Below are 27,735 nucleotides of genomic sequence, written 5' to 3'. Positions count from 1 at the left end.
ATATTTCCTATTTCAAAGAAATTCGAACAAAATGTATAAGACCCAAGTTAAAAAGATTCTCAACAATTCAACATACACACACACATACCTGCACAAACACAAACACACACACAAACACACATACACACACGTACGTACGTATATATTGCACAGTGTTTTGAAGTAGTTACTAGACAGTGTCGCCTTTTTTATTTGTTTCAGGAAACATTTCCGCTTCAATTTTAAAAGATAGAAAGCGAGAGAAAAAAACGAGACGATTATTCAAGGAGACAGAAAATTTATTCTGTGCGAGAAATAATAATCATTTCCTTACTCGGGAACCGTGTGAAGTGCTATTTGTCTCAATATAATAATAAAAATATGAATTACTTCCCAGTTAGTCACGACATTCAAAAAGAAAATCTTCGCGTAATTACATTCTCAACGCTGTTAGTATGCTTGGGCTGTAACGTAACTTGCAGAGAATATTATGGAATTCGTGTTCCACCACCTGTAACTGCCATTCCAGAAGCTGACAAGTTGATTAAGACGTCAAACATCCGATCAGAAATTGAGTGCTTTGCTCTTTGTATGATATATTCCGAATGTGGTATGATTATTTACAGCGTTTCCAATGAAGTATGTATTCTGCGTAAAATCAAGCAACTACCTGGTGCAACATCATTCATTGACATTCCTGCAAACAGTATTTACATCCTGCTACAAGCTCGTGAGTAGCTTTTTATACTAGTATGTGTGCTGTGCATAATATTAATTTTCCTTCAACCCTTGATAAACACACTTGTAGGAAAGGCGTCTCAGTTGTGTGTCTTTTTCTTATTGAAGATGGTATCGGAGGTACTAGAGAAATTTGACTGCTGCAATTTCTTATCGGTCAATCGACAACATAAATGTTCACTTTTTGGATCATATTACACATGTCCTGAAATAATAATTCTTAAAGTCATTTAATCGGTAGTCATGTCATCTTATCTTAAATCAGAAATGTATCTCTGCCTACCTAACCTCGTCATTTTTTCCTAAGACAGCAGGATGTTTATTTGTTTAAAAGTGATTTAGTTATTTCTAAGATGTCTACCAACTACAAAGGGGCTACCTTTCTGTTTGTACTGTGCATGTGTAAATATAGTGCGCGTCTGTGCACATGTGTTCTTTATGAGCATTGTGTGTCTCAGATTTAGATGTTAAGTGACTTGTAGCTTTATATTTCTTAAGAAAACACGTTTGTTTCTATAAATTACTTTGATGCTTTCAATAGAAAATAGTATATTATCTTATACAATATCTGGTAATATATAAAAAAATATTGCAGTAGCATGAAATATTACAAAACATATTGGATGTGGAGGACCTTCTGCTGATGACTGGTTTAAATGTGTCTCTCCCAGTATGGTCATTTGGGAAAATGCTAGAGCTCCCGGAAATAACGTGTTTTTAAACAAAATTTAATAAAAAGAAGAAGAATCTACAGATGGAACGCTATTTACAATTATCCCTAATATCATATTATTTCATAACTTTTATATGACCAAATCCTCTCTCTTTAAAATAATACTTGCTTCTTATTAAAAGCAGAGTGGCAATAAGGTTTGAATATCAAAATATTTGGAAAAGTCGTTCGACGATAACCGCCTTGAGATACGATATTTTCAATTTCAATGAGCAAATTTTTATATTTTTTGAGCTTGGCAAATTCTTTTTCCGAGATATTACTATCACAGGGATTACTCATGTCGATCAATAAACAGTCATCATTGTTTTTGTCTTCTACAATAACCGCTTTATTAGCTATGATGGTTCGGTCTGTATATACTGAAAGGTCTCCAAGAATCGTTACATTTTCTCCCTCAGTTACAACTTCAGGGTGGTGATTATACACTTTTACGCAGTTTTGATTTCATTATGCCGACATATCAACCAATGTAGATACTGGCCAAGTCTGTCATGTTTTGATTTGTACTCTTCTGGTGCTAAAACTTTACATCCTGAGCTTAGGTGGTCCACTGTTTTAATCACATCATTGCAGAATAGGCATTTTGGATCTACTCCATTTTTCATCACATTGGTTTGGTAGTTCCGAGTCGATATGCTTTGATCTTGAGTGACTAAGATGAAGCCTTACTCTCTGCTTTTAGCCCTGAGCTCCGTAGCCACTAATGGGTAGCTTCCGGTCAAATCCTGCTCGTTTGCTATGAGTTACATATTTGCCGTGGAGTTGTTTCTGCTCCCACCTATCAGCCGATTGCTCGGACTCTTTTTTTTTTTGCAACTAATCTCAACTTCTTTTATAAACAAGAGTTGCCGCATTCTCCCCAGGTCGTTCAACCTGGGTATCATGCATGAGGCCGATAGCAATTTTTTGCACAAATTAAGAGGTGAAAGTGAGTCACCTTAGACAATAACACAGTTGATGTTAATATTGTCTGAGGATAGTACTCCATGTATATAGTAGATCAGCAGTTAAATTTGATTTCTTTCTATATTCTTTTTGTCTTCTGACAATAGATCCACCTTTATTTATGTACTTCATCCGTTGTAAGGCCAATTAATATTTCTTTCCTGAGTAGTGGTAAGCAAATAATAGGTCAATAATTGCTGACTTCCCCTCTCTGTTCTTTGTCTTTCTAGATTATTACTCTCCTTCCTTTTGTCATCCATGCTGGTGTTCCATTTTTTATGTAATGAATAAAAAATGGCCGTATATAGGTGTGTATACTTGGAAGGTTTTGAACCAGAAACAACGGACACCATCTGGCCCGGGGTGTTTTCGGTTTGGTATTTTCTTCAACATACCCTTTAGTCTCTTATCCGTGAGAGTTATATTTTCTTGTGTCCTCCCACCTTCCATTTCTCTTTGAAATCTCTTAACAATCAGATTTCTGCCCAGAATTTTCTTGCTGTTTAAGCATCTGGCATATCGTTTCCCTAATACACTTCTCCTTTGTTCAGTTGTTTATAGAAGTTATTTTCATTGTTCTTGAAGAGCCTCTTCTGCTGTCACTGGTGTCTATAATTTTTTCTCCTTTCTTGCTTTGGTTTGATTCTCAAGTCTTCTTCTTCTTCTTCTTCTTCTTCTTCTTCTTCTTCTTCTTCTTCTTCTTCTTCTTCTTCTTCTTCTTCTTCTTCTTCTTCTTCTTCTTTTTCTTCTTCTTCTTCTTCTTTATTGTTATCATCACCATCATCATTATCATCATCATCATTCTTATTATTTAAGACGTCGCACAGTATCCAATAACGTGATGCTGATTGTAGATAATGTGTCCACCCGGTGTGTACTGCTAGTCAAATCACAGCAAGGACCTCAGACAGTATATCACGCAATATTAGTGCAGTTCCAAGTAAAAGTTACTGTAGCCATCATCTGGGTCTTCCCTTCTCTCTCCAATTGGCAATTCTATGCCCCTACAATGTGCTCTTTTCCCCAGTTTCGAAGCGAGTACCGCACGCGTCGAGATACTGAATTCTATCCCTATATCCTTGCTGCACATCTGCACAGTTTCAACCAGTCTCTCCATTTCAGGTTCTATTTTTGCGAACAGTTTTAACTCATCCATAAAGAGAAGTTTGTTGAGACATGGTCCATTCATTCTCAGCTCATAATGCGTGTTGATTTTGCGTCCGACTACAGAAAGGGGAATCAAGGCTATAACAACTAACAAAGAGAAACTAGAGTCTCCCTGGAAGATACCTGCTCTGGTTGTTACTTTGGCTAAATGCTTGTTCTTATAGGAAAAAGACGTGTTTTCTAACTAGACATGCTGTTCTTAGTGCATATACATCCTCGGTTATTCCATATATGTCGAATGTTACCAAAATCCACGAATGCAGCTGCATGTCGTAAGCGTTTTAAGGTCTGTCCAGGCCATGCACAAGTTATTTGGTACCGATTGCAGTTCTTCATTACAAAATTGTCTATCACAAGGTGGTCCTTGGTACCCTTGGATCCTTTTCTGCATCCCTTTTCTTCTACTGGAAGTAGAGTGTCTTCTGCAAGGAACGTATATATTTTCCTTGTGAGCATGCCTGTTAATACTTTCCATAAGAGGTTAAGACAAGCAATGGGTCGATAATTGCCAACCTCATTGCCCTTTAACCGATACTGCTCAACACTGTTGTCTTTCCTTCTACTGTACCAATTTGTAAGCAACTGTACCAATTTGCAACGCAATTCGCTTTGTGTTGACTTAAACCACTTGAGTCAGTAGCCTTGAATTCCGTCTGGTCCTACTGATTTCAAGTTTGACAGTTTTGATACCTGTGCAATTACATCTTCCATTATGTGCACATGGTCTCGTCGTGGAGTCTCCCAGGGATGGTGTTCGGATCTCACAGAATGAATCCACTCAGCACCCTCTTTGTGAGAAACTTCTTGCCGCCAGATGTTGTTCAAAATTTGGCAGGTTTTCTCTGCTTCAAGAAGTATATTATCTTCTGTCTCTCTTCGTAAAATCATAAAAACTACTTCTGGTCATTTAAGAATAATTTACTTTGCTTGAACTGCGATATGCCATCAGTGTAACGTTGCACCTTTAAAGTTGTTTTAGGGTTTCGATAACAGTTTTGAACACCTGCTAAAATTGAAGCGGACCTGATCAAGTCCCTTGTTTCCGTTAGATCTTTTGTCAGAATATATTTCAGAATCCTATCAGTCTTTTGGCCAAAGCTTCTCAAACTCACCGGCTTTATCTCTGTTCTTGTAACTATTATATCCCCGAATCTTATCCTGAGGTTTCTCTGTTCCTCAATCATATCCTCTTACAGGCTTCTCTACATTATATTGATTGACCGGCCTCTCCTCTATAACAACTTCACTTTGTATACGCATTCACTGATCTTCACATACATTATCATTCTCGAGGTTATAACTATGGAGGATTCTTTTTTGATTGCCTGAATCTGGTCCTGATTAACAATGCCACTCTTCCGAATTATTCTTATTTGATTCATGAGCCCATTTTCAGTAACCTGTTACATACCCAGCTGGTTCTAAGGTTCTAATGATCTTTTTCTATTACTTATTTATCTGTCATTTACTTCTCTAATTTCTCTTCTATATCCTCTGTTATATCACTTCATGTAGTAGTGTCTCACTTTGATCGATATAAACTAAACCTGATTTGTTTCTGTGTGCTGTAACACGTCCTTCGATATTGTTTTCTATGCCTTGGGTCCTTGTGGCCACTAAAAGAAATCATCATCATTATTGCTATTATTTTCATATACACTCAATAGATTAGATTGTTGGAAAAGAAAAGATCCTAACGTCCATCTAAAAGTTGCTTTAGATGCCAAGAACACTCCAAACTATCCAACTGTTCCTAATAACACTCTTTTCTGCAGCTACACTAAACTGGGTTTTATGTCGATTTCCTCTATTCATCTGTTCAGATCTTTAGAGATAGTAAGTTCCTAGTGTAACAACTGGGATACATTTTACCCGCACATTCTATAGTCTCTGTAAATCAATAGCAACGTCCTGGTACTTTGCTATTTCTTCTAAATTTCTCATATTAATGCTTTCATCATTTCGGACTGTAAATTCAATTATCAATCACTTTCTATTCCGTTTATATACTACTACTACTACTACTACTACTACTACTACTACTACTACTACTACTACTACTACTACTACTACTACTACCACTACTACTACCAAATCAGGTCTTCTAGCTACTATTAATATGTCTCTTTGAATGTTAAAGTAGCACATCTTATATTTCTTACTTTCTAGTACTTTAGCAGGTACATGTTCATTTCATTAATCAGTATGTTCAAATCTTAGCATTCTACATAGTTGCTAGTAGATTACTCTCCCGATACTGTCATCATTTTTCCTGTTTTCTTTCTGTGCCAGCATGCAACATTCACTTACTTTATAAGTAACGCTTTCTTCTTCTGATTTGCATAATATACACTGGGATTCTATTTGGTTTTGTCTATCATAGCTTTTATCCAATTAGTCCTTAATGCTTGATTTTGTGCTGCTACTAACAAACTTTCTGTCTCTCACTTCAGCTTTCGTTTTTGCAACCGTAAACATGTCTCACTACTACTATTTGTAGCAAATATCTTTTGAAATCTACCATGCAACGCTTTCTCCTGCCATTCAGATAATATCTGTTCTTTTTTCTGGTTTTTCGGTTCCCTATGTCTTGCTGTGACTCTAGCAGATTTTACTAAACTTTCTTCACTATTACCTACATAAGAGTCTATATCTACTCTAGCTAACTTTAGGCAATTTCTACTGATATTAACCCTCTTCCACCTTCTTTGTAAGTAAGTATAATCTTTCTACTCCTGCCCTTAGATGGAGTCCTCCATTTATATTGAATTCCTTCTTAGTTCTTCTGTCTAGCTTTGCTAATTAAGTTTTTGTCCAATCTACAATAAATGCTGGGTACTTAAGTAATGATACTACCCAAGTATTTACAGCCTTCATTAGATTTGGACCATTTAGCTTTGCCTTCATTAGCTTCCTCACCCTTCTGATGTACTCCTCAAGTTTCGTTTTCATTTCTGTAGTTAATAACCTGTCAGATTCTAATATTCCTAGATACTATCTCCTCCTTTCAAAGATTTTAATGTCTGGCCGTCTGGTAATTGCATGCTTTCGCTGTTGACTACCTGTCTCTTTCTCATGACTAATATTTCACATTCATCTATGTCAAATTTCATGCCTATATTATTGCTGATGAGACTTACAGTCTGTATTAAAGAATCAATCACATTATCATTCTTACTAAGAAGCATTAGATCATCCATGTAGATCAAATGGTTAAACTTTCTCACTCTATTTCTGAACTGATACCCAGGTTTTGCCTTCCTTAACACTAAACTAAAGGGGGTCAAACATAAGACGAATATTAAAGGGGATAACAAATCTCTCTGGAAAATTCCTCTTTTGATATTAACTTTCCCTAAGACTGTGTCACTTCAGTAGAGATCTACCTTCCATTTCTTCATGCTAAAGCGAATTAATTCTCTTATGTTGTCTGCTATACCGAATATACTCAGACATTCACATATCCATGAATGTGGGATCATGTCATATGCTTTCCTATAATCTATCCATGCAAATGTAAGATTTTTCTTTCTAGCTTTTACTTCATTTAGAATTGCTTTGTCTAACCTTCTTCCTGCAACCATTCAGTCCTTCCGGTAGTAAATCCTGGTTGTCACATTGCTCATAAATGCTTTCTGAAAACATTCCTATTAACAGCTTTCACACTAATGGTAAGCAAGTGATTGGTGTATAGTTGGTAGCTGCATTCCCCTTGCTCTTATTTTTCATGGTGAGTATTGTCCCCACTCTAGTCATCCAATCTGGTATTATTCCTCCTTTAAGGCAATCTTGAAGTTGTTCCCTCAGTCTCTCATGTAGACTACTAAATTTCTTTAGCCAGTGCTCTTGAACTAAATCTAGTCCCTGGCCCTTCCAATTCGGCACTTTTTCTTAACACTTTACTCATTAGTGGACTTCTTAATCTTAGACCTGGCTGCTTCTAACTCACTATTTCCTCCCTCACTTTCTTTAACCGTACTGCTTCTCCTTTATTATTGACTGGTTTATCCGAAATATTACTCATGAACTTCCTAGCTTCTTCTGCATTAGGTTTCTTATCGTTAGTACTTCGTTCTCTTCTACCTACTTGGTTTATAAAATCCCCTATGTTCTGTTGATAGTGATCTATTCTTTTCTGATATCTGGAGAGCTTGCCTGTTACTGTTATGATACGCTATTTCAACTCTTCTATTATTCTCACAAATCCTTTCTCTTTGACTAAGTATCTTTCCTCGAAGGAAGAGTGGCATCTTGTGTTTCCTAACATGTTCGGTTTCGAGGCTTCTATTCTACTCAGATCTTGTTTTCACTTTTTCTTTTTGTAGTCTTCTTTCCACATTTACTCTTTTTTAATCTTTCCTTGTGAGATATCTAATCTTCTAGGGACTACTATCCCTCCTGCATAGATCAGTAAATTAATGTCTCCTATACTTTTAGTATCTATCCTAAAGATAACAGAATCTATCTTCCTAATCCTTTCTAGCAGCTTTCTTCTGTTGGTGCTTTTTAATGCTGGCAATCTTTTTCTTACTTCTTTTCTCATTACTTCTTGTAACTCATCTAAAGTCGTCTGATCTTCCTCGCTTAAATCACTTAAGTCACTGGTGCCTTCCTTATTGCTAGCGCTATCATTATTTTTCCCTTAGATTCTCACTTAGTTGCTTCTTTGGTTTGATCTGTATCTCTTATGTTGTTGTTTGTCTTTTCTACTGCCCGATCTTTCTTTTCCATTTCTCTTGTGATCTCTTCTACCTCCAATTCTGTCATCCACTTCCTTCTCCTAATAGCATTAGCTTGATCAACTAATCTCTGCTCAGCCACTTTAAACATACGCTTCTCTACCCAAAGTGTTAACATCAGTTTTCAATAGCCCCTTCTTTAAGGTTCACTTTCTAAGTAGCAATGCATCACTATACTGTCTCTATCGCCGGTCCCCTACCTTCTCCTTGATCTATTATTTGCTGATGCTGTATTTGTAGGATAACATCTGTGGTCAATCTGCATCTTTGTTGAACCAGCCTAGTGAGAGATCTTCCCTTAAAAGTCCAGCTTCTTTTTTGCTGTTACAACCAGAATTTCTTCGGAAACTCCTGTCTCTCATAAACTGAGGTAAGGTGACGTAAGGTGACGTTCGTCACCAACGTCATCACCACTATTAGTTTTCGACATATGAAAGTTTGAAGCAACTTTCTATTGCATCATTTGTTGCACTTTTGTGGTGGTGCGCGCTGCGTTGTTTTGTGGGGGATATTGTTTGTATCAGTGTGTTTTATTATGGGGTTTGGTTTGAGTCTCCTGTTGTATTAGCTTTTGTATTGTGTATTGACTAGGTAGCGCAGGGTATGTTTTTTTCTCTCGGGTATTGACTTTCTATGGTACAAGTTATGGGTTTTGATATTAATGTTGTGTATTTACAGTATGAGTGTATTATTGTTTTCTTTTTCTTGGTGGAGTGCTGCATAGTAGTGTATGTAAATCATAAATCAACTATTTCATAATATTTATGATTATTTGTCCGGCGTTCTTTCTCTATTGGCTTGTTTGTTTTTATGGGTTCCGTTTTTTCAGCGTTTACTTTTTTAAGTGAACAGTACCTATGGACATATATTTATGTATCTTTCGTAGCTATAAATATAATTATAGTTATTATTGATGTATCATCAATCATCTATTGCATAGTATTTATGATTATCTGACCACCGTTCTTTCTCTTATGGTTGGCTTAGTTATGAATTCAGTTTTTACAGCGTTCAATTCTTTTAACTGAGCAAACCGATGGACATTTGTTGATGTTTCCTCTGCCATTAAAATCATAATTATCATTATTATTATTATTATTATTATTATTATTATTATTATTATTATTATTATTATTATTATTATTGTTCAGTAGTTTTATTTTTATAACGTGCTTTCACTTCACTACCGAGCGCAGCTCTGTGCGCCTTGGGTATGTGCTGTGGTGCTCTTATGGTTACTGTATTGAAAGTGTTTTGTGTAGGATGTGTGCTGTGCCCAGTAGTGCAATTTTCTGTATGTTATATATATTTGTAAGTCCTGGTGTTTTTGTTATGTATTTGTCTGAATATTTTTTTATTATACCTAAGGCACCTCTTATGATAGGAATTGTTTCTGTTTTTAGATTCCACATTCGAGTTATCTCTATTTCCAGGTCTTTGTATTTTGAAAGTTTTTCCATTTCTTTTAGAGAAACGTTGTCATCTGCTGGTATTGATACATCAATTAGAAAGCATTTTTTCAATTATTATTATTATTATTATTATTATTATTATTATTATTATTATTATTATTATTATTACTATTATTATCATCATCATCATTATTATTATTATTAATAATAATAATAATAATAATAATAATAATAATAATAATAATAATAATAATCCACACCGCTGACAAATGGTATAAACACCATCCTGAAGCTGTTACTGAGGGAGAAAATGTATGAATTCTCTGGGACTTACCCGTACATATCGACAAGACTATAAAAGCTAATGAACCGGATATTATCATAAAAGATCAGACAAAAAAGATGTGATTATTAATTGACATGAGTATTCCTTGTGATCACAATATAGCAGCAAAAGAATTTGACAAGATCAGTAAATATAAAGACTTGCTAATAGAAATTGAAAACATGTGTCATCTCAAGGCGACTACCGTACCAGTGATTGTAGGATCTCTAGGAATGATGAAAAAAGGAACTGAAAACTATTTGAAAATGATACCAGGCATACCATCTCTACAGGAATTGCAAAAAAATCGTGTTAACTGGAACGACTCATGTACTGAGAAGAGCATTATCGCTGTGAAAACAACAACCCTTCATCCCTCTTTTCTTGGCAGATAAAGTCGTTCTATATCTGTCTTAGGGTGGTGCATTCTATTCATTGTCAACAGTTTTCGTATTTTTCTGTCAAGATTACATATTTCAGTAATTGACCAGTTAATGATATTGAAACTGTAATTCACGACAGGTATGGCTAAAGCATTGATCGTTTCGATCCTGTTTCTTGCATTCAGCTTTGTCTTGAGTATTGCTCTCACCCTGCGATAACGTTCCCTCCTGATACATTCGCGCATCACTGAATGCCTGATTCTGTCACCTTCAAATACCCCTAGGTATTTGTAGCTCTCCGCTGCTTCTAACTCTTTTAAACATTCAATTGGCCAAGGCTAACGTTAGATGTTTCTGTCATTTTTGCTTTGATACATGTAGCTTTTGCACAATTCTCGAGGCCAAATTGCATTCTGATGCCATCACTGAATTGTTTAACAATAGCTAGTAGGCCCTTGAGTTGTTGGTCATTTTTTGCAAAGATCTTTAAATCATCCATGTAAATGATATGATTTATATTTTTATCAAACATTTTATAACCGTTGAGCAATTTTGAGAGAAGTATTAAGGCTAGACAAAAGAGGAGTGGTGATAGTAAGTCACCCTGGAAAATGCCACATGAAATTTTTATATCTCCAGCATTTAGAGATTCATTGTCACTGTTCAAAGTCAGTGTGGTTCTCCATGATCTCATACTTACAGATAAAAAGTTTCGCATAGTAGGTGCTATTTATACATTTCCAGACATTTCTTAATCCAGGTATGTAGTAGGCTATCAAAATCTTTTTTATAGTCTATCCAGGCTATTGACAAGTCTTTGTGTCGTTTGTGACAATCTTCTAAGATCATCTTATTGATGAGTAGCTGATCTTAGCAACCATAGGATCCACGTTTACATCTTTTTCGCTAATCAGGGAATATCCTACTTTCTATTAAAAAACTATAGGTATATTCAGTCAAGACAGCTGTTAGCGTTTTATACATTGTTGTTAAGCAGGTTATGGGTCTATAATTTTTGGTTCATTTGTTTCTTCATTTTTTGGAAGCATGAATATTAAACTATTAACTAGCCAAGAGGGCATCATACTGGGATGTTGTAAAACGTTGTTGTAAATTTCTGCTTGCAGTTCATGGCTCTCTGGGAAGGCATTCAAACAGACGTTAGGAATTTTATCCTTTCCTGGAGACTTCCATTTGTTTGACCTCCTGAGAGCAGATCTTATATCTTCTACTTTGACACCCTCCCACTTTTGCTCCTCTAAGGAGTCTAAGTCTGTAGATATTGTATCAATCCAAGAAGCCTTTTCATTGTGTCTTTTCTTCTGCCCAAATTTTATTCCAAAATCTCTGCGCTTCTTCATTTGATGATATTTTCCCTATCTTTCTGTAAAGACTTCTGGGATTATTTTTGAACATATTATTGTCCTTAAAGAATCTAACGCGCTTTTCATACCTTGCTATGCGGGCAGCTTTAGCACATACCTTTTGCTTGCTGGTTCCTATATTGACATCAATGTCAAGTATGGTTTTCATATTATATTTTTCCTTAATTTTCGGGGTTTTGTAGGTTTGGTAGTGTTGCCAAAGTTAAGGTTTTTGAAACATTCTATGTCTCACCTAAGTAGTTTAATTTGGTGTTGAATACGCTCTTGCCAAGAAGGCTTTTTGTGGGAATGTTGCCGTTTTCTAATCTTTCCACCACATAGAATCGTTGAGATTTTCGCGGATGCATAGTACAGGTGGTTGAGATCTGTGATATCAACATCTTTAAGTGCAAGGCGAATTTTACCAATTATTTTCAGGTTTCGGTTAGAATTGCGAATTTTTGGGAGAGTATCGCGTTCATCCGTACTGGTTTCTTTAATTTTCAACCATTCAATCATGATTTGTTATTTTAGATCATGTAGGTCTGTTGGGTCAATATTTGTGTGACTGTCTTCATTTATTTGATTGTCATCTGCCTTAGTGTTTATGGTTGGTTCAGAGAGTATTTCACTTTGCCTGTCAATTACATTAACTCTTTCAATTATTACAGCGTTTTCATCAGCCCTGGGCTGGTCCATAATTATTTCCTCTCTAGTATCATCTTTAGCTGCAGCTTCGTTCTTTTCATCCCTTACTGCTTGTTTAATTTGGGCAATCATACTTCAGTCAGTAATATTTTTTTTCATAATGTTTCTTCTGACGTTGGCACGTATGTTACTGTCTACGTAGTGTCTTACTTCAAGATGTTTCTGTCTCCCCTTTAAGTAGGTTTGTACAGTATTAGATTTATTAGTGGAAAAATATATGGTATGATAGAAGGCCGTAAGAACTTCTTTATTATCTTCCCTAGACCATTTTTCATTCTTTTTCTTTTGGTTATTTGATGACGAGCATGGATGGCCATCTGTTGGAATATTCCGGTTGAGGGGTACTGCCAGCTTCTGTGTGTCGGGAAGATTTGAACCAGTAGCTGATTTTTCGTCTCGAATCTGGTTGAACATTCGAGTAAGTGGTCTTTTATAATCCGGTCGATGACCATTCCGGTTTGTATTTTGCTTTGTTTACAGTGAGGCATGACAAGCATCGACGTTGACATTAGGGGACGGATTTGTTTGTTTAGAGTTAATTTTTTGAGACAACACAGACTCCGTGTTCTCTGCATGTAATCATTGGTCGTAACACAGCTTCTTAAAGCTAACAGATCTATATCGAGTGTGTGGCCCATTGTAATCCGGTTAACGACTAACCTGGTTTGTATTTTGCTTTGTTATCACTGAGGCATGAGATATTAGGGGGCGGATTTGTCTGGTTAGGGTTAAGTTTTTGAAACAACACCCTCACCGAATTCTCTGCATGTAAACATTGCTCTTAAGGCTCCTTAAGGCTAGGAGATCTGTATTCGACTGTATTTTTTTTTTTTTTTTTTGATAGATATATCTCCGAACATAGGTTTTTATTATATTTTGTGGTGTTTTCGAACTTATGAATGGTTCACTCTGTCTGTGTTATTTCGAAAAATGAAAATAAAAAGTTTTTGTTTTTGTTTTTGCTTCGTTTGTGACACGTGCGTTCATATGCGTGAATGTGTGTCCTGTAAATTTCACATAGTTGTGTAAACATTGAGTTGTATGTGTAGTCCTATGTGTATCAAAATGTATATATGATTATGTAGACATTCGAGTATATGCGAAATTACTCAATTTATGTACTTACTAGTTTGTTCCATTTCTATTTTATAATTTGTAAACTTTCTCAAAACTCAAGACTCTAGAGATTCTTATAGAATACACGTTTCTATTGGTCGACAATGTGTGTCTCAATTCCTATATCCTTCTCCGTGTTTGGAAGTTGTTTGAATGTTGTGACCAGTGCACCAATTACCACAGGAACAATTATCATCTCTTAGTTCTGCAATCACTTCATCTCTCTGCATTACGTCCTCATATTCACAGATTTATCAATTTCTGTGATACACACTCTAATGACAATACACAGGGAAGCGAGTATAATGATATTGTGTGGGATCTTATTTCAGTAATTAAAGCATTGTAAAAAAATTCCAAAATAATTTTTCCGAAGCTCTGCGAGTTCTTCCCACTTACTAATAATAAAAGCTGATGCCAGCTCAAAGATATAACCATCAGCTTTTTTTTTTTTTAATTTCACTCAAAGTCAGCTGTTATCGGATAAGCCGTTGTGAAATTACCGTCCATTGTTTATAGGAAGGTATAGAGTGTTTTGTGGGAAATGCAGCTGCTATATCTATCTAGCAATTTGAATGACTGAATAGAGATACTGTTGTTACAACATTTCGTGAGTTATATTAGTATCTAGCAGAATATATTTTTCATGTGTATAAGAAAGGTGGAATTCAAAACAGTTTTATCTGCATTGGAGTTATTGGTTCTAAGTGACTGAGATGACATTGCTATTAAAGTTTGAAGGACTAAGAATGGAGACGACTTAACCCTTGTGAAACACTTCAGTCGATAGTTAAAGATTCATTAAAGATTCAGTCGTCTCTTATGCAGCGACAAACGATTTGCTAAGAATCTCCCAATCAATGTGATTATTGGAAGGTTGAAGTTTTTAAATGACCATCCCTTTGCTGCAATTTTCTCAATCAGCTATAGTTAGAAATTATACAAGACATTAAAGCTACAATATGGTTTATAACGAAATTGGTGTGTCATGTACGAAATAAGGTCTCTTATAAATGTGATCCTTGGGAATCACTGAGTGACGGGAAACTTTCAAGGAGATAAAGAAGAGAATATTTTACAATAAAATCAGGGATGTTTGAGATAAGAGCAACAGTCGGAATTTTCGTAAGATAAAAAGTTTGTTTTGCTAAGCTTTAATGATGCAGTAGTCTGTTCCTATACACATTCATAAAGAAGTAAGCAGTACCAAATTATATGAGTGCAGTCCAAGCTTTTAAACATACAATTCTAATTTTGGGGGTTGGAATACCATCTTGTTATATTTTGATGAATAAAACAACTGTCAGTGCTGGTAACTATGTTGACAGGAAATTGACCGAATGCTGACGAAATGGAAATTCTAGAAAGAGATATGTTGTGTATTCACAAACGAAACTGGTAAGGAAATGTCTACTAATTCTACTCGTCAGTGTGCAGCTGTAAATCAGTCTTATTTGGGGTGCACTGAGAAGGAGAAACATTTCTGAGTCAGTTGATAGTTAGTAGCGCCCTGAAATTAACATTAGTTTACTACTTTTCAAAATGATCTAACACATGAAACGTATTTCTCTTGTCTTCCTAAAGCTGAATGTCCTACGTCAGCCGGCTACACTTACCAATCAGAATTGAGATTATGTTATCAAATAGGTTGGACGACAATTACATGGAATCAAGCTGCAGACAATTGCAATAAGGATCGAGGACAACTTATACACGTTAAAAATTCCGAAGTAATGAACTATCTACAAACCGTAACATCATCGCGTGAGTAACATTTTACAATTTAATACACATATTCATTCACACACAACACGCTCTCTCTCTCTCTTACTCACACACACACACACACACACACACACACACACACACACACACACACACACACATATATATATATATATAAATATATATGCATATATATATATATATATATATATATATATATACAAATGTACTCAAATAATAATCTAATATCATAAACTATAACAGCTTTAATGTCACCCAAAATTAAAATTTTCTCCCATTTTGCAAACAAAATTCTATTTTCCTTCTAATTTTTCTATGATTTGTACACTCTATTCTGAGTGTTTCTTTTTGTAGTGATAAAATGCACAACTGTTTGGGAGTCATTTACTGTCAATGCGTTACAAAAGAAAATGACTTTGCCAGTTAAGAATTACTTAAGTAATGATTTATTTTAGATTTTGTTCTGTTTGTTATACATAAAAATTCGAATAGAACGTTGAAACTAAGAAAATATTTTGTTATAAATCGTATTGTTAGTGAATTTAACGAATGTAATTTCTTTTGAATTAATGTTTTCGTATTATGGAACACATTTCAGACTACACCCACTTCAGTATTAATAACGACAGAAGTATCATGTCCAGTTAGAGCATTGAGTTACCCTATTACAGATACATTACTGACAATATCAATACAGTCTCATCGAAATAATTCACCTTTGAAGTTTGATTTTGGTATTTAACAATACAACATCAATGTGAATAGGAGAATGTTCGAGTCGATTAAATTGATCAGCGAATTCATAAGTCATCCTTTTAAATTCCAATAACATGAAAGGTTCAGTCTGCTTAGTTTTGAATCCATATGCGAATAGAAGAAATAGATAATTTACTTGCTATATTAGCCAGCATCAGCAAATAATTAGCGGTTCATTTCATTTTATATATGAAGAACATGAAAACCTGGTGTACTTTGAAATATTTCGTGACCGTTGCTGAAATTTTCTTGCTGCCAGAATCGACGAAGAGATTTCAGTATCTAGTTTACTGATGTATATAGCAAGAAATCAATTTAAATTAATATATTCGCTAGGTTATGTGATTCATTTTGCCACAATTCAAAAGTTTTCGCTATTTTTCAAGTGCCCTAAAAACACGGCGCAAACAAGCGGGTCACATGTGGGTTCTAAGTGTGCTGCGACACAGTGAGTAAAAATATGTACACTGAGTGAGCGTTCATCTTACAGGAGATGGGAGTCAACTGTTTCTCGAAATGCAGTATATAGTCAAGTATACACTATGTAAACACAAATATGACAGGAAGTCTTGAGTAATATCTAAGGGCTAAATATCAATAATCACAACAGCAACAACAGCAGCTACTACTACTACTACTATTACTACTACTACTACTACTACTACTAATATTACAAGACAATATATTGCTCAAACATGTATCGAATTATAATAAATGTCTTCAAGCCGATTATTAATTAATATTTTTGTTTTCCGTTTGTTTTCAGCTGAGGATAGACATTATCAGTATTATATTGGATTGTGTAAAGATCTTATCAAGAAAGTCTTTGTTTGGCAGAATGGAACAGCACTTACATATTCGCCTTGGAGTTATTCTAATCCCTCGAATAGGGATGGGATTGAAAACTGCGCTAGCTTTATGGGACGCCACAATTTCCAATGGAATGACCGCAGGGAGACAAAAATGCGAGATAGTTGTTCGATAAATGTTTGGCAGAACGAAACATAATGTAATTTCACACACACACACACACACACACACACACACACACACACAAACACACACATACATATACATACACGTACGCACATACACTGTATATATATATATATATATATATATAAATATATATATATATATACATACATACATATATATATATATATATATATACGAAGGCGCTTGGATAACATCGGTGGCGTGGAGGGTGGAGGCTGGTATGCATGAGCGGCTGCTGGTCTTCCATAAACAACCTTTCCCGGACTCATGCCTCGGAGGGTAACTTTCTAGTTGTAATTCCATGGTCATTCATGACCGAAGGGGGTCTCCGACATATATACACACACACGCGCTCGTACACTCACACGAGCGCACGAACACACACACATAAACCCACACACATACGCACACACAGATGTAATGTTAACTTTGGTTGTGATTGGTCAGAAATTTACCATTGGTTTCACGTCTTTTGTTGCTATTAATAATACTAGCGATAAACCAGACGGTCCTTACTAATGGAGATAGAAGTGTGAAAAAAGATCCTTAAACGAAATTCTTCGAGGGCAAAACCCTTCTTGGTGAGGTGGAGTTATTTCTCATTGACCAGTTCTAGTTGTGTCCGGACGGGTAAGTTTATGTACGATTTCCGTTCACTACTCAGCAGGCAGGACATTCCATGTCTTGAAATCGAATTATTCTCATAAGAGCATCTCACTTTCAAAAGTTGTGAATACTCACCTAGGGCCTTCTAAAAGTCAAAAAGTGTTTTTATTCTGTCCGCTAATGTGGAAAGATTTGTGTTGAGGGCATGGAATTATCCGCTTGCTGACTACTGAACGAAAAACTGTATATAAACTGACACAATTTAGATACAAGTGGAAGTGGTCAAAGGAGAATAAATCTGTAGCACACACGAGGAGATTTTGCTTCGAAGAATGTCGTTTCAGGTTTTTTTGTCTCAATCCAGGCTGACTCACGCTGTATTTTTAGTTCCGTTAGTAAAGTGGTTCTCTGCTTCAAACCAGTAAATCTAATCTGTCACTTATATTGTTAAGAAAAGTAATACACCTGAAACTAATGGTAACTTTTTGACCAGTCATAACCAGCGACTACACAAAACATAATTCTTTTAAGTATATTTCAGAGTGTGCCTATTTACACTAATGAACATGCGACCGATTATATATATATATATATATGTATATATAAATATATATATATATATATATATATATATATATATATATATATATATATATATATATATATATATATATATATATATATATATATATATATATATATATATACAGAGAGAGAGAAAAGAGAGAGAGAGAGAAGAGGGAGAGAGAAAGAGAGAAAAGAGAGAGAGAGAAGAGAGAGAGTTAGAGAAAAGAGAGAGAGAGAGAAAAAAGAGAGAGCGAGAGAAAAGACAAATTATTATAGGTACTTGGAGCGTTTTATTTGTATCACAATGGAAAAGTAATGCAAAGTAAAAGTGATACTTATAAGAATAAGGATTTTAAAAAAAACGGATCAACAAATCAACCAAAGTTTCGAAATACAGTCCTGAAATTAGCTATTTCGTAATTCAAGCCCGGGAAATATACTTACGTTTCCCTGGAGATACCTGGCAATATATGCTTTCTTACATCTCCAATAGTTTGAATGTTGATGATTCAAGGATACTGTCGGACTGAAACATGTACGTCTCTTCACCTCTCTTCACTCCTACTTCTCTTCACTCCTACCTCTCTTCATTCCTACTTCTTCATTCCTACTTCTTTTCACTCCTACTTCTCTTCACTCCTACCTCTCTTCATTCCTACTTCTCTTCATTCTTACTTCTCTTCACTCCTACTTCTCTTCACTCCTACCTCTCTTCATTCCTACTTCTCTTCATTCCTACTTCTCTTCACTCCCACTTCTCTTCACCCCTACTCTTTCTCTCCTCTCTCTTTCTCTCACTCGCTTCTCTCTTACTCTCCCCTCTCTCACTCTTACTCTCTTACTCTCTCACCCTTACTCTCTTACTCTCTCTCACTCTATTCTCTCTTCCTCTTTCTCTCACTCTCTTCTCTCTTACTCTCTCTCTCTCTGTTCTCTCTTTCCCTCTCTCTCACTCTCACTCTCTTCTCTTTCACTCTCGTTCGCCCCCCATCCCATACCCACCTTCCCCCTCTCTTATATCCATCTTCCCCTTCCCCCTTCATCGTCCCCACCCCAACACACTCCTACCCAACCTTCCCACTCCACCCCATCCAATTCCTTACACTCACCCCCACCCCCTACCCACATACCCCTACCTCTATCCCCACCCTCAGCCTAACCCACACTCCACCCATGCCTTCCCCACCTCCCAACACCCTCACATCATACCACGCACACACTACAACTGACCAACTCCTTTCTCCCCTCCCCATTTTCACACAAGCATACGTCAAGATCACCAGCATTCTATCTCTCACACACACAGCCCCTCGTTCTTCGATCACCGTTCTTTCTCCCCTTTTTGTTATCTCCCCCTTTTCTTAGCTCTCCTGTGTAAAATTTCTAACTTCCGGTCAGCCATAGCTATGATTGACCGTTGACCGAACACTATTCAATTTTTTTTTCTCCGTTTTTCTCCTTGTCTCCGTATTCTTTCTGTTGAAGAGCGTAGCTCGAAAGGTTAAAGACTTTCCGTATTCCCGAGCGTCATACTAATACATCCTTTTGTTGTTTACACCACCTGTCCTCGTCTGTTGTTGTTTTTTCGTACATTCTCCCATATATATATATATATATATATATTTATATTTATATTTATATACATGTATATAGGCATAACTATAATTTATTTAATCTAATTTATTTCTCTACTTATATTTGAAAGGGTTGTAGCAAGAGTACGAACAGATATAAAACCATCACCCCGCCATTATGTTATACAAATGCTATACTTTCCATACTCATATTGATAATAATAATAATAATAATAATAATAATAATAATAATAATAATAATAATAATAATAATAATAATAATATACACAAACATGGTTTAACTAATGACATTAATAACCCATCTATTAATATACCTTAAACAAATACACATAGTTTAACTCATCTTTAATAATAAAATTAAATAACCAAATTATAACCCACAAATATGCAAAGTATTAACACTATTTAGTACTATCCTCAAGACTGAATCATAAATTTTCATAAATTTTATATATATATATATATATATATCTGTATGTAAGTGTGTGTGTGTAGTAATACTTGTGTTGGTGTATGTGAGTGTACATATTAATGTACCTTAAGCAACAACACATAGACTAGCCCATCTTTAATAATAAAATTGAATAATTGAATTAAAACCCACAAATATGCAGAGTAATAACATTATTTAGTACTACCCCCTAGACTGAATCATAAATTTGTATGTGCATATATATGTATCTGCACATGTATGTGTGTATATGCTTGTGTATATGTATGTGTGTATGCATACATATATTTATATATATATACTAGCAATATAGCCCGACTTTGCCCGGGATTAAGATTATTAAGCTAATCAAGCTCTTTATTTCAAACCAAACTAAGTAACATCGACGTCAAATTTGGGCAGAATCAGTGTCGCGAAGGGAGCGCATGGGTTGGGAGTTTGTCGGCAGAGGTAATCAGGTTACACATGCCAGCCCTTTGAAAACATCACCCCCATCATCTAACCCCTCTTTTCCCATGGGTTGAGAACCCTTCCAGCAAGGAAAATAAACATATATATATATATATATATATATATATATATATATATATATATATAGGAACGAAAGCATTGATACACAACCAATTGATTGATGGATTGATTGATCCATTAGCTTATTAGCTGATTAGTTTATTATCTGATGATTTTAAATATCTTTCATTTCATAAAGGTGAATAAAGAGTTATCCCCCTTCAACTATTAAATAATGTTAGGAAAAAATGGCACCGATAAAAATAAAAATAAAAATAGTGAAATATAAACATTCTACTACTAGCTGGTAGCCCCACTCAAATAAAGCACTAAAACTAAAATTAAATAATTAAAATTAAATAATTAAATAAATAGATGGTCTAAAAATATATAAATGATTAGATGATTAAGTCAACAACTCAACACTATTGCATAACGCCTTGTATTGTATCTGATGAAATATATTATACTATAAACATATTTTAACGATGAATAACAACAACTAGGAAAAATAACTTATTTAGTCCCTTCTAATATCTTATCCATTGAGAAAAAAAAATTGTACTTATAATTTCTATCATAGAATTTCCACCTGTATTGCTCATATATTTTAGTAAATGCACATGTAAACCCCCTAATTAGACAGATACACGTTTTCACATTTGCAATAATATACGGTTTCATACATTTGTAATACCTTATTTCTCATAAATAATCTAAAAACCACATCCCCTAGTCATATCAAAATAACCTGTTATATTATATTCACTAACCTATACGCTCATCAACTTTTTATTTCTATAATTCTTAATTTAATATAATTTAATTTAATTTAATGTAATTGAATCAAGTCTCAATATACATTTTTACTCTCATACCTACCCATAGTTAAATATGAATTATTTCTTTCAATATTTTCATACATATAATTTTTTATATAGTTTGTTTGTATTATCTGTTCACCACTAACTAACCATAGCAGTGTCATGGCTTTTCAAATGAATTAGCTGACCAATTAAATTACGTGAATGACCACAACCCCCTCCCCATTACCTATAGGGATTCAGCAACTTGTTAACTATAAAATAACGGAAAAAATTACGGAAGATAATGCAGTATCTTGTTAACTGACAGGAGATTTAAAGCATTTACTAATTTAGTATCAACTGCTATTACAACTATTGATATAAACTTTCACCCCATGATTTCAGGCCCTCAACTATAAACACTATAGGGGGAGGAGGAGGAGGAGGAGGAGGAGGAGGAGGAGGAGGAGGAGGAGGAGGAGGAGGAGGAGGAGGGGGGGAGAAATAAGGGGATGAAGGAGGGGAAGGAAGGGGGAAGGAAGGGGGAAGGAAGGGAGGAATGAGGGGAGGAAGAAGGGGAAGAAGGAGGGGGAGGAAGGAGGGGAGGAAAGAGGGGAGGGAGGAAGGAAGGGAGGAAGGAGGGGAGGAAGGAGGAAGGAGGGGAGGAAGGAGGAAGAAGAGGATGAAGAGGATGAAGAGGATGAAGAGGATGAAGAGGAAGAGGAGGAAGAAAGAAAAAAAAGAAGAAGAAGAAAGAAAAGAAGAAGAAGAAGAAGAAGAAGAAGAAGAAGAAGAAGAAGAAGAAGAAGAAGAAGAAGACTATTTATGATTTAGCCTAAATATTGCACTCGACACTCAGAGCAAGTTAATACATATATTAGGTTCCCCGAAGCATATGTAAAGTTGTTTTCCACTGTAAAACGTTGACCCTATTTGAAAGAGAACTCCGATCCCTCAATTAGGTTGACGCATATACCACATTTATGTCATCCGCATATTTTTTACGGACAGCTAATATATGTATCAAATTGCTCAGGATGTCGAGAGCAAAACATAGGCCAAATCAAAAACAGTCTACGTCAAAGGATGACTCTACATAGATCCCAGGTTAAAATTCGGGAATACAGAAAAATAGCATACAGCGAACAAATCGATATAAGCGCTACTAACAAACAAGGCAAATTCAGAATTTTCCCCTCTATAAATTCAAGGACGATGCAACCTATAATCACCGCATTAGCAAAGCCTCATATTTTATCACAAAATATAAACCCCTTTTGAATGCGTCCACAATGACACTACTGTAAGAGATTTAGAATAATACCCACGCAAATATTAAAAACAATATACTCAGAACAGTCAGTACCCATGAATTTATTCAGAGCAATGATATTTCCTTAATTAACCTTTCGAACCGTAACAGCAAACTGAATGCAGAGACCCCAACAGTCTCTCGGCTTTAGAATTTTTATATTATTATATTTCTCAGATTCCAGATCTCTTGTTCGATATTGTGTGTATTGTGATAGTACTTGGTTGTTTTAGCGAACGCATGATTTTTCTTACTGAATCATCAAGGAAGTCGAGCTTATATCTCTTATTTGAAGCTTCTCCAAGGCATATTTTGGCATTTATTGTTTGCCCTACAAAAAGCCAGTAACATCGGACAGCAACTTCAAGCCAACAATTACACAATAACCACAAAACTATGTCTCTGGAACATACAGAAGAACATATGCAGTGTAAAGCATTTCTTGAAGTGTGTGGCGATGTTACTTCATAATCATAACCCTTATTATGAGTGAAAATATCAAATGCAAATGCGTGAATAAGGTTGGAATTGAAAACGGTGAAGACCTCTCGCTTGGCAGGAGGCCTGCAGCACGGCATGGTAGGATCAGTTATCATCTAGTTATTGCAGTACGAAAGAAACGAGGAAAGATCCACTGAATCAGGCTTGAATGCCACTCTGATGGCATGTAACATCCAACGTGAACCTCCCAGATTTTGCTATACGGACAGATGGAGAGAGATATGGCATGAAAATGAAATGTTTGATGCCATATGGCAGAGACTAAATGACCAGGTAAGATAGATTATAAAGAAAGACTGATTAATTCAAATACAGTTCTAAAAAATCAAACGCAGTGTCTTTCAGACAGAAAACGTAAAACAATATAAGAAAGATAAATGTCAAAGACACTCAAAGCAAAGACATGGTGTTCGGTTACTACGTATCACAAGACACCCCTATGTGTACGGAAAACCAGAGTATAAATTCTTTGATTGACAAATTATTGGCCCTAGGCTACATGATATTACCTAATCAGATGAAAGAAAAAGATTACTGTCAATAAAAAAGCAAAGAATAAAATAATGAGATATAGATAGTTAATCAAGTCTTGGAGATGATAAAAAGTAGTGGTATCACCATGACCAACAAATTAGCGTATATGCTGCAGCCATGCTAGTAATGGAAAAACTTAGCGTGAAGGTATCACAACCCCAAAAGAAAGAAAACCCTAGTGGAAAAGACGATTACAGGGACAGGTAGACCAGTTGCGAAAAGATCTTGCATGGGTAGAGATTCTTAATCACGAGAATATGTATAAGACTGGATTCCAAGAAGCAATCAAAAGAAACTACTGGCTGCAACAAGAAGAGCAATGAAGAATTAAAACAAAAGGATAAAAGCGAAAGCTGCCAAAATCAAGAGATTTTTTTCCCTGCAACCGATGCATATTTTTCTAGAATGGTGCCGACCGTCTCCAGTTCGGAGGCGTCGGACACCATGATGTTATGTCGTCCGTGTACGGCAACACTACTCTTCCGTGTCCCAGTTCCAATGGAATGCCCCTTAACTGTTTCAACTTCCGCAGCCAATACATACAGAAGATGTGGCAGCCGGCAGCCTGCCAGACCGAGAGTGCAAACGGTTCCGATAAGTGGCTATTTACTTCGACAACTGAGCAGATGCCGCTATGCATTGCGGCGATCCAGCTTCTGAAAACGGGCCCGAAACCGACTGCTTCCAGGACAGCTTCCAAGTAGCGATGGTTGACGCTATCTAATGCTCGATTGATCGATTTGGATTGATCCAAATTGAGCAGAGCACCCCAGAAGCCAGCTTTGGTCATATCCCTTTCTATAATGTATCGCGTATGGTGAAGGTTGTTGTGGATAAGACCTGTTCAGGAATGCGCATGTTTGCGTTTCCCGATCAGGTGACCAACGACAAGCGCCAACCTTTTCGCTAACACCTTGGAAAAAAATCTTAAACTATGTGTTTAGCAGAGTTATGGGTCAAAAATTCCTTAGTACGTCATCTCCGTCGGCGTTCTTCATCAGCAGTGTAACGACACCACAGCTAACAACACTGGGAATACTCTCGTTCTGTTGCCAGTTGCGCTGTACATCTGCTAAGAGGTCAACAAACAAATTTGGCATGAATACATAGAATTCATAAGCTAGACCATCCAAAGTCGATGATTTGTGACGTGTGCAATCGCTCATCAACTCCCGAATTTCTGTGGCTGTTATCGGCTTTTCACATAACCTCATGTCAGCTAGTGAGAGCCGCTGTAGACTGTCCGATTACTAACTAAAGCCACTATCGTCTTCGATCCATTTTCTCCTCAAACATCTGCATGAAGTGCTGCTGGTGAGTTGCACACATCAGCTCTGAGTCAAGCAGCACGCGCCTATCCTAATTGATCAAAGACCTGATCGTGATTTTTGTTTCCACGTCGCGTTTCACCTTTCGGGCCCATCGGATAGCTTTAGTTCCTCCTTGTTTGAGCAAACGGGCCTTAGTCTGACAACGCAACCTTACTGTTTCGCTTCTAAGATATAATCAAGGACCATTCTCGCCGCTAACACATCAGTCGCGATGCCTTTACTAATCGCCTCTTCTAATTTTCTAACTAGTTCACCCCGTAATCTATTCCTTTCTATTTCTAACTCTTTGCTAAACGCTATCGATTCTGTTCTACTCAGCACCTTTAGGCTCATCCACCACTGGTTGTTGACGCTTAACTAGTTCAGTAATCTAGCCCCTATAGTCTTTGCATGCCGTAAGAAAGCATTTAATTTCCTGTAACTGAGTCCCTGACTACGGGTCTTATCTAACACGACTGTGCAGACCACACATTTGTGGTCTGTGTAGCCGACCGATTTAAATTTTGGATAACCTACGCTATCCCTCTCCTCTGATCTAACAAATACAGTATCTAGATACTATCTGGACACCCATAGTAGTTGCTCCATATCCACATTGGCATATCAGTGAAAGCTAGTCGATATCTTTCAGAAAACTGAAAGTTTCTGAGCAAGTTTTCTAGGCCATTGCACCCACTTCTATATACTAGCCCAACATAGTCACTCTGTGATCCAAAACACTATTCCAGTCTCTAGTACTAATAGGTGAGACGTTCTCAGGAAAGTTTCAAGACGCCTGAAGAGATTTGGCTTTCCAGACCTGTCGGGCCTTCTCTACCATTCACGTCTAGGACCACCAACCTACTGTCCGGGTCCATAAATATTGCCGGTACTTTGAGACATAAGGACTTTTGGAATAGTAATACTACCTCGCCGCCCGCTCCCGACAAACCACAGGATGAGAATATCTCATAGTTGTCGAGAATGGGCGCTAGTGCTTGCGAAACGCTGCATAAAAGGATCGCTGCCCAACTGGATGAATGGCTGCAGCACGTCCCTACCTAGATGACAAAAGAAGGAACGCTGTTATGTCTCGAGAATTTCTTGAAAGGTACGTTGGCATCAAAGTTTCGGCCTAAAATTTGTCTACCACTTATGTGGAAGCTTATCAAGGGTGTCTAGGCGGAAAAGCTATATAATATTCTAGAAAGTAACAATCTACTTCCATGAGAGCAGAAAGAATACAGGAAATAAAGTAGGGCAACAAAAGACCACTAATTATTTGATAGAATGAGAATTAGTAATTGTAGACACAGATTGATGTGACTGAATATAGCATGGTTAGGTTACAAAAAAAGCATATGACATGGTACCGCACGGTTGGATAAGTTAAACAACGTGTATGTTTGGAGTGGCAGAAAATATGGAGTATGAAACATTGGAATACTGAAGTAATTGGAGGAAAACAAAGACCTTGAAAAGTGAACATCAGATGTGGAATATTTCAAGGCGATAACTTATCGCCATTATTCATTGTATTGGCGATAATAACCTTCAGTTTGATATTGCAGAAAGTTAAAACATCTTACGATTTGAGAAAAGAATAAGGTCAGAAAAATCATCTCCTTTTTATAGATGATATAAAGATTTATGCGGAAAATGAGAAACAGCTAGAAAATCTTATACATAGGCGCAAGCGCAGCTCTGTTGTAAGACGTTTACTTACCAACCACATGATTCCAGGTTCAGTCCCACCGCGTGGAACCTTGGGCAAGTATCTCCAACTATAGCCTCGGGCCGAACACAACCTTGTAAGTGGATTTGGTAGACGGAAACTGAAAGAAGCCCGTGACAACCGATGCTGGTGTGTTTACGTCCGCGTAACTTAGTGGTTCAGTAAAAGAGACCGATAGAATAAGGGCCCAATTTCTTCGTCTATAATACTTTAAAGCGGTGCTCCAGCATAACCGCAGTCAAAGAACCCAAACAAATAAAAGAATACTATTTGCATTCTCTCAAATGTTGTTGGCATGGGATTTGGAATCTAAAAGTTCGTTATTTTAAAAATGAAACAAGAAAGATTACAAGGAAGTGAGGCGATTGAAATGCTGAATGCGCAAACAATAAAAGTGGTTCAGAAAGGCCAGTGGTGTAAGAATTTGTGGTGCCTGGAAGCTGATGAAATAAAACATGAAGAAATGAAAGCTGCTTCCCAACCACATGATTCCAGATTCAGTCCCACAACGTGGCACTTTGGGCAAGTGTCTTTTACTATAGCCTCGGGCCGACTACAGCTTTGTGAGTGGATTTGGTAGAGAGAAAATGAAAAAAGCCCGTCGTATATGTGTGTGTGTGTGTGTGTGTGTGTGTGTGTGTGTGTGTGTGTGTGTGTGTGTGTGTGTGTGTGTGTGTGTGTACGTATGTGTGTGC

At 36.4% G+C, this 27,735-nt stretch overlaps 1 protein-coding gene across 1 annotated transcript; it reads left to right on the top strand.

Moving 5' to 3' along the window:
• Window positions 1–171: 171 nt before the first annotated feature.
• On the top strand, window positions 172–17,122 carry LOC149137803 (CD209 antigen-like protein A). Its single transcript, XM_089353945.1, has 3 exons — window positions 172–709; window positions 15,197–15,376; window positions 16,881–17,122. Exons 1-3 carry the CDS (start codon window positions 361–363, stop codon window positions 17,120–17,122), a joined length of 771 nt encoding a protein of 256 aa, XP_089210071.1. The 5' UTR covers window positions 172–360.
• Window positions 17,123–27,735: the final 10,613 nt, after the last annotated feature.

The sequence above is a fragment of the Octopus bimaculoides genome, chromosome 1 (assembly GCF_046866305.1).
Source record: "Octopus bimaculoides isolate indiv1 chromosome 1, ASM4686630v1, whole genome shotgun sequence".
Lineage (NCBI taxonomy): Eukaryota > Metazoa > Mollusca > Cephalopoda > Octopoda > Octopodidae > Octopus > Octopus bimaculoides.
This window is presented reverse-complemented; position numbering and strand designations above follow the sequence as displayed.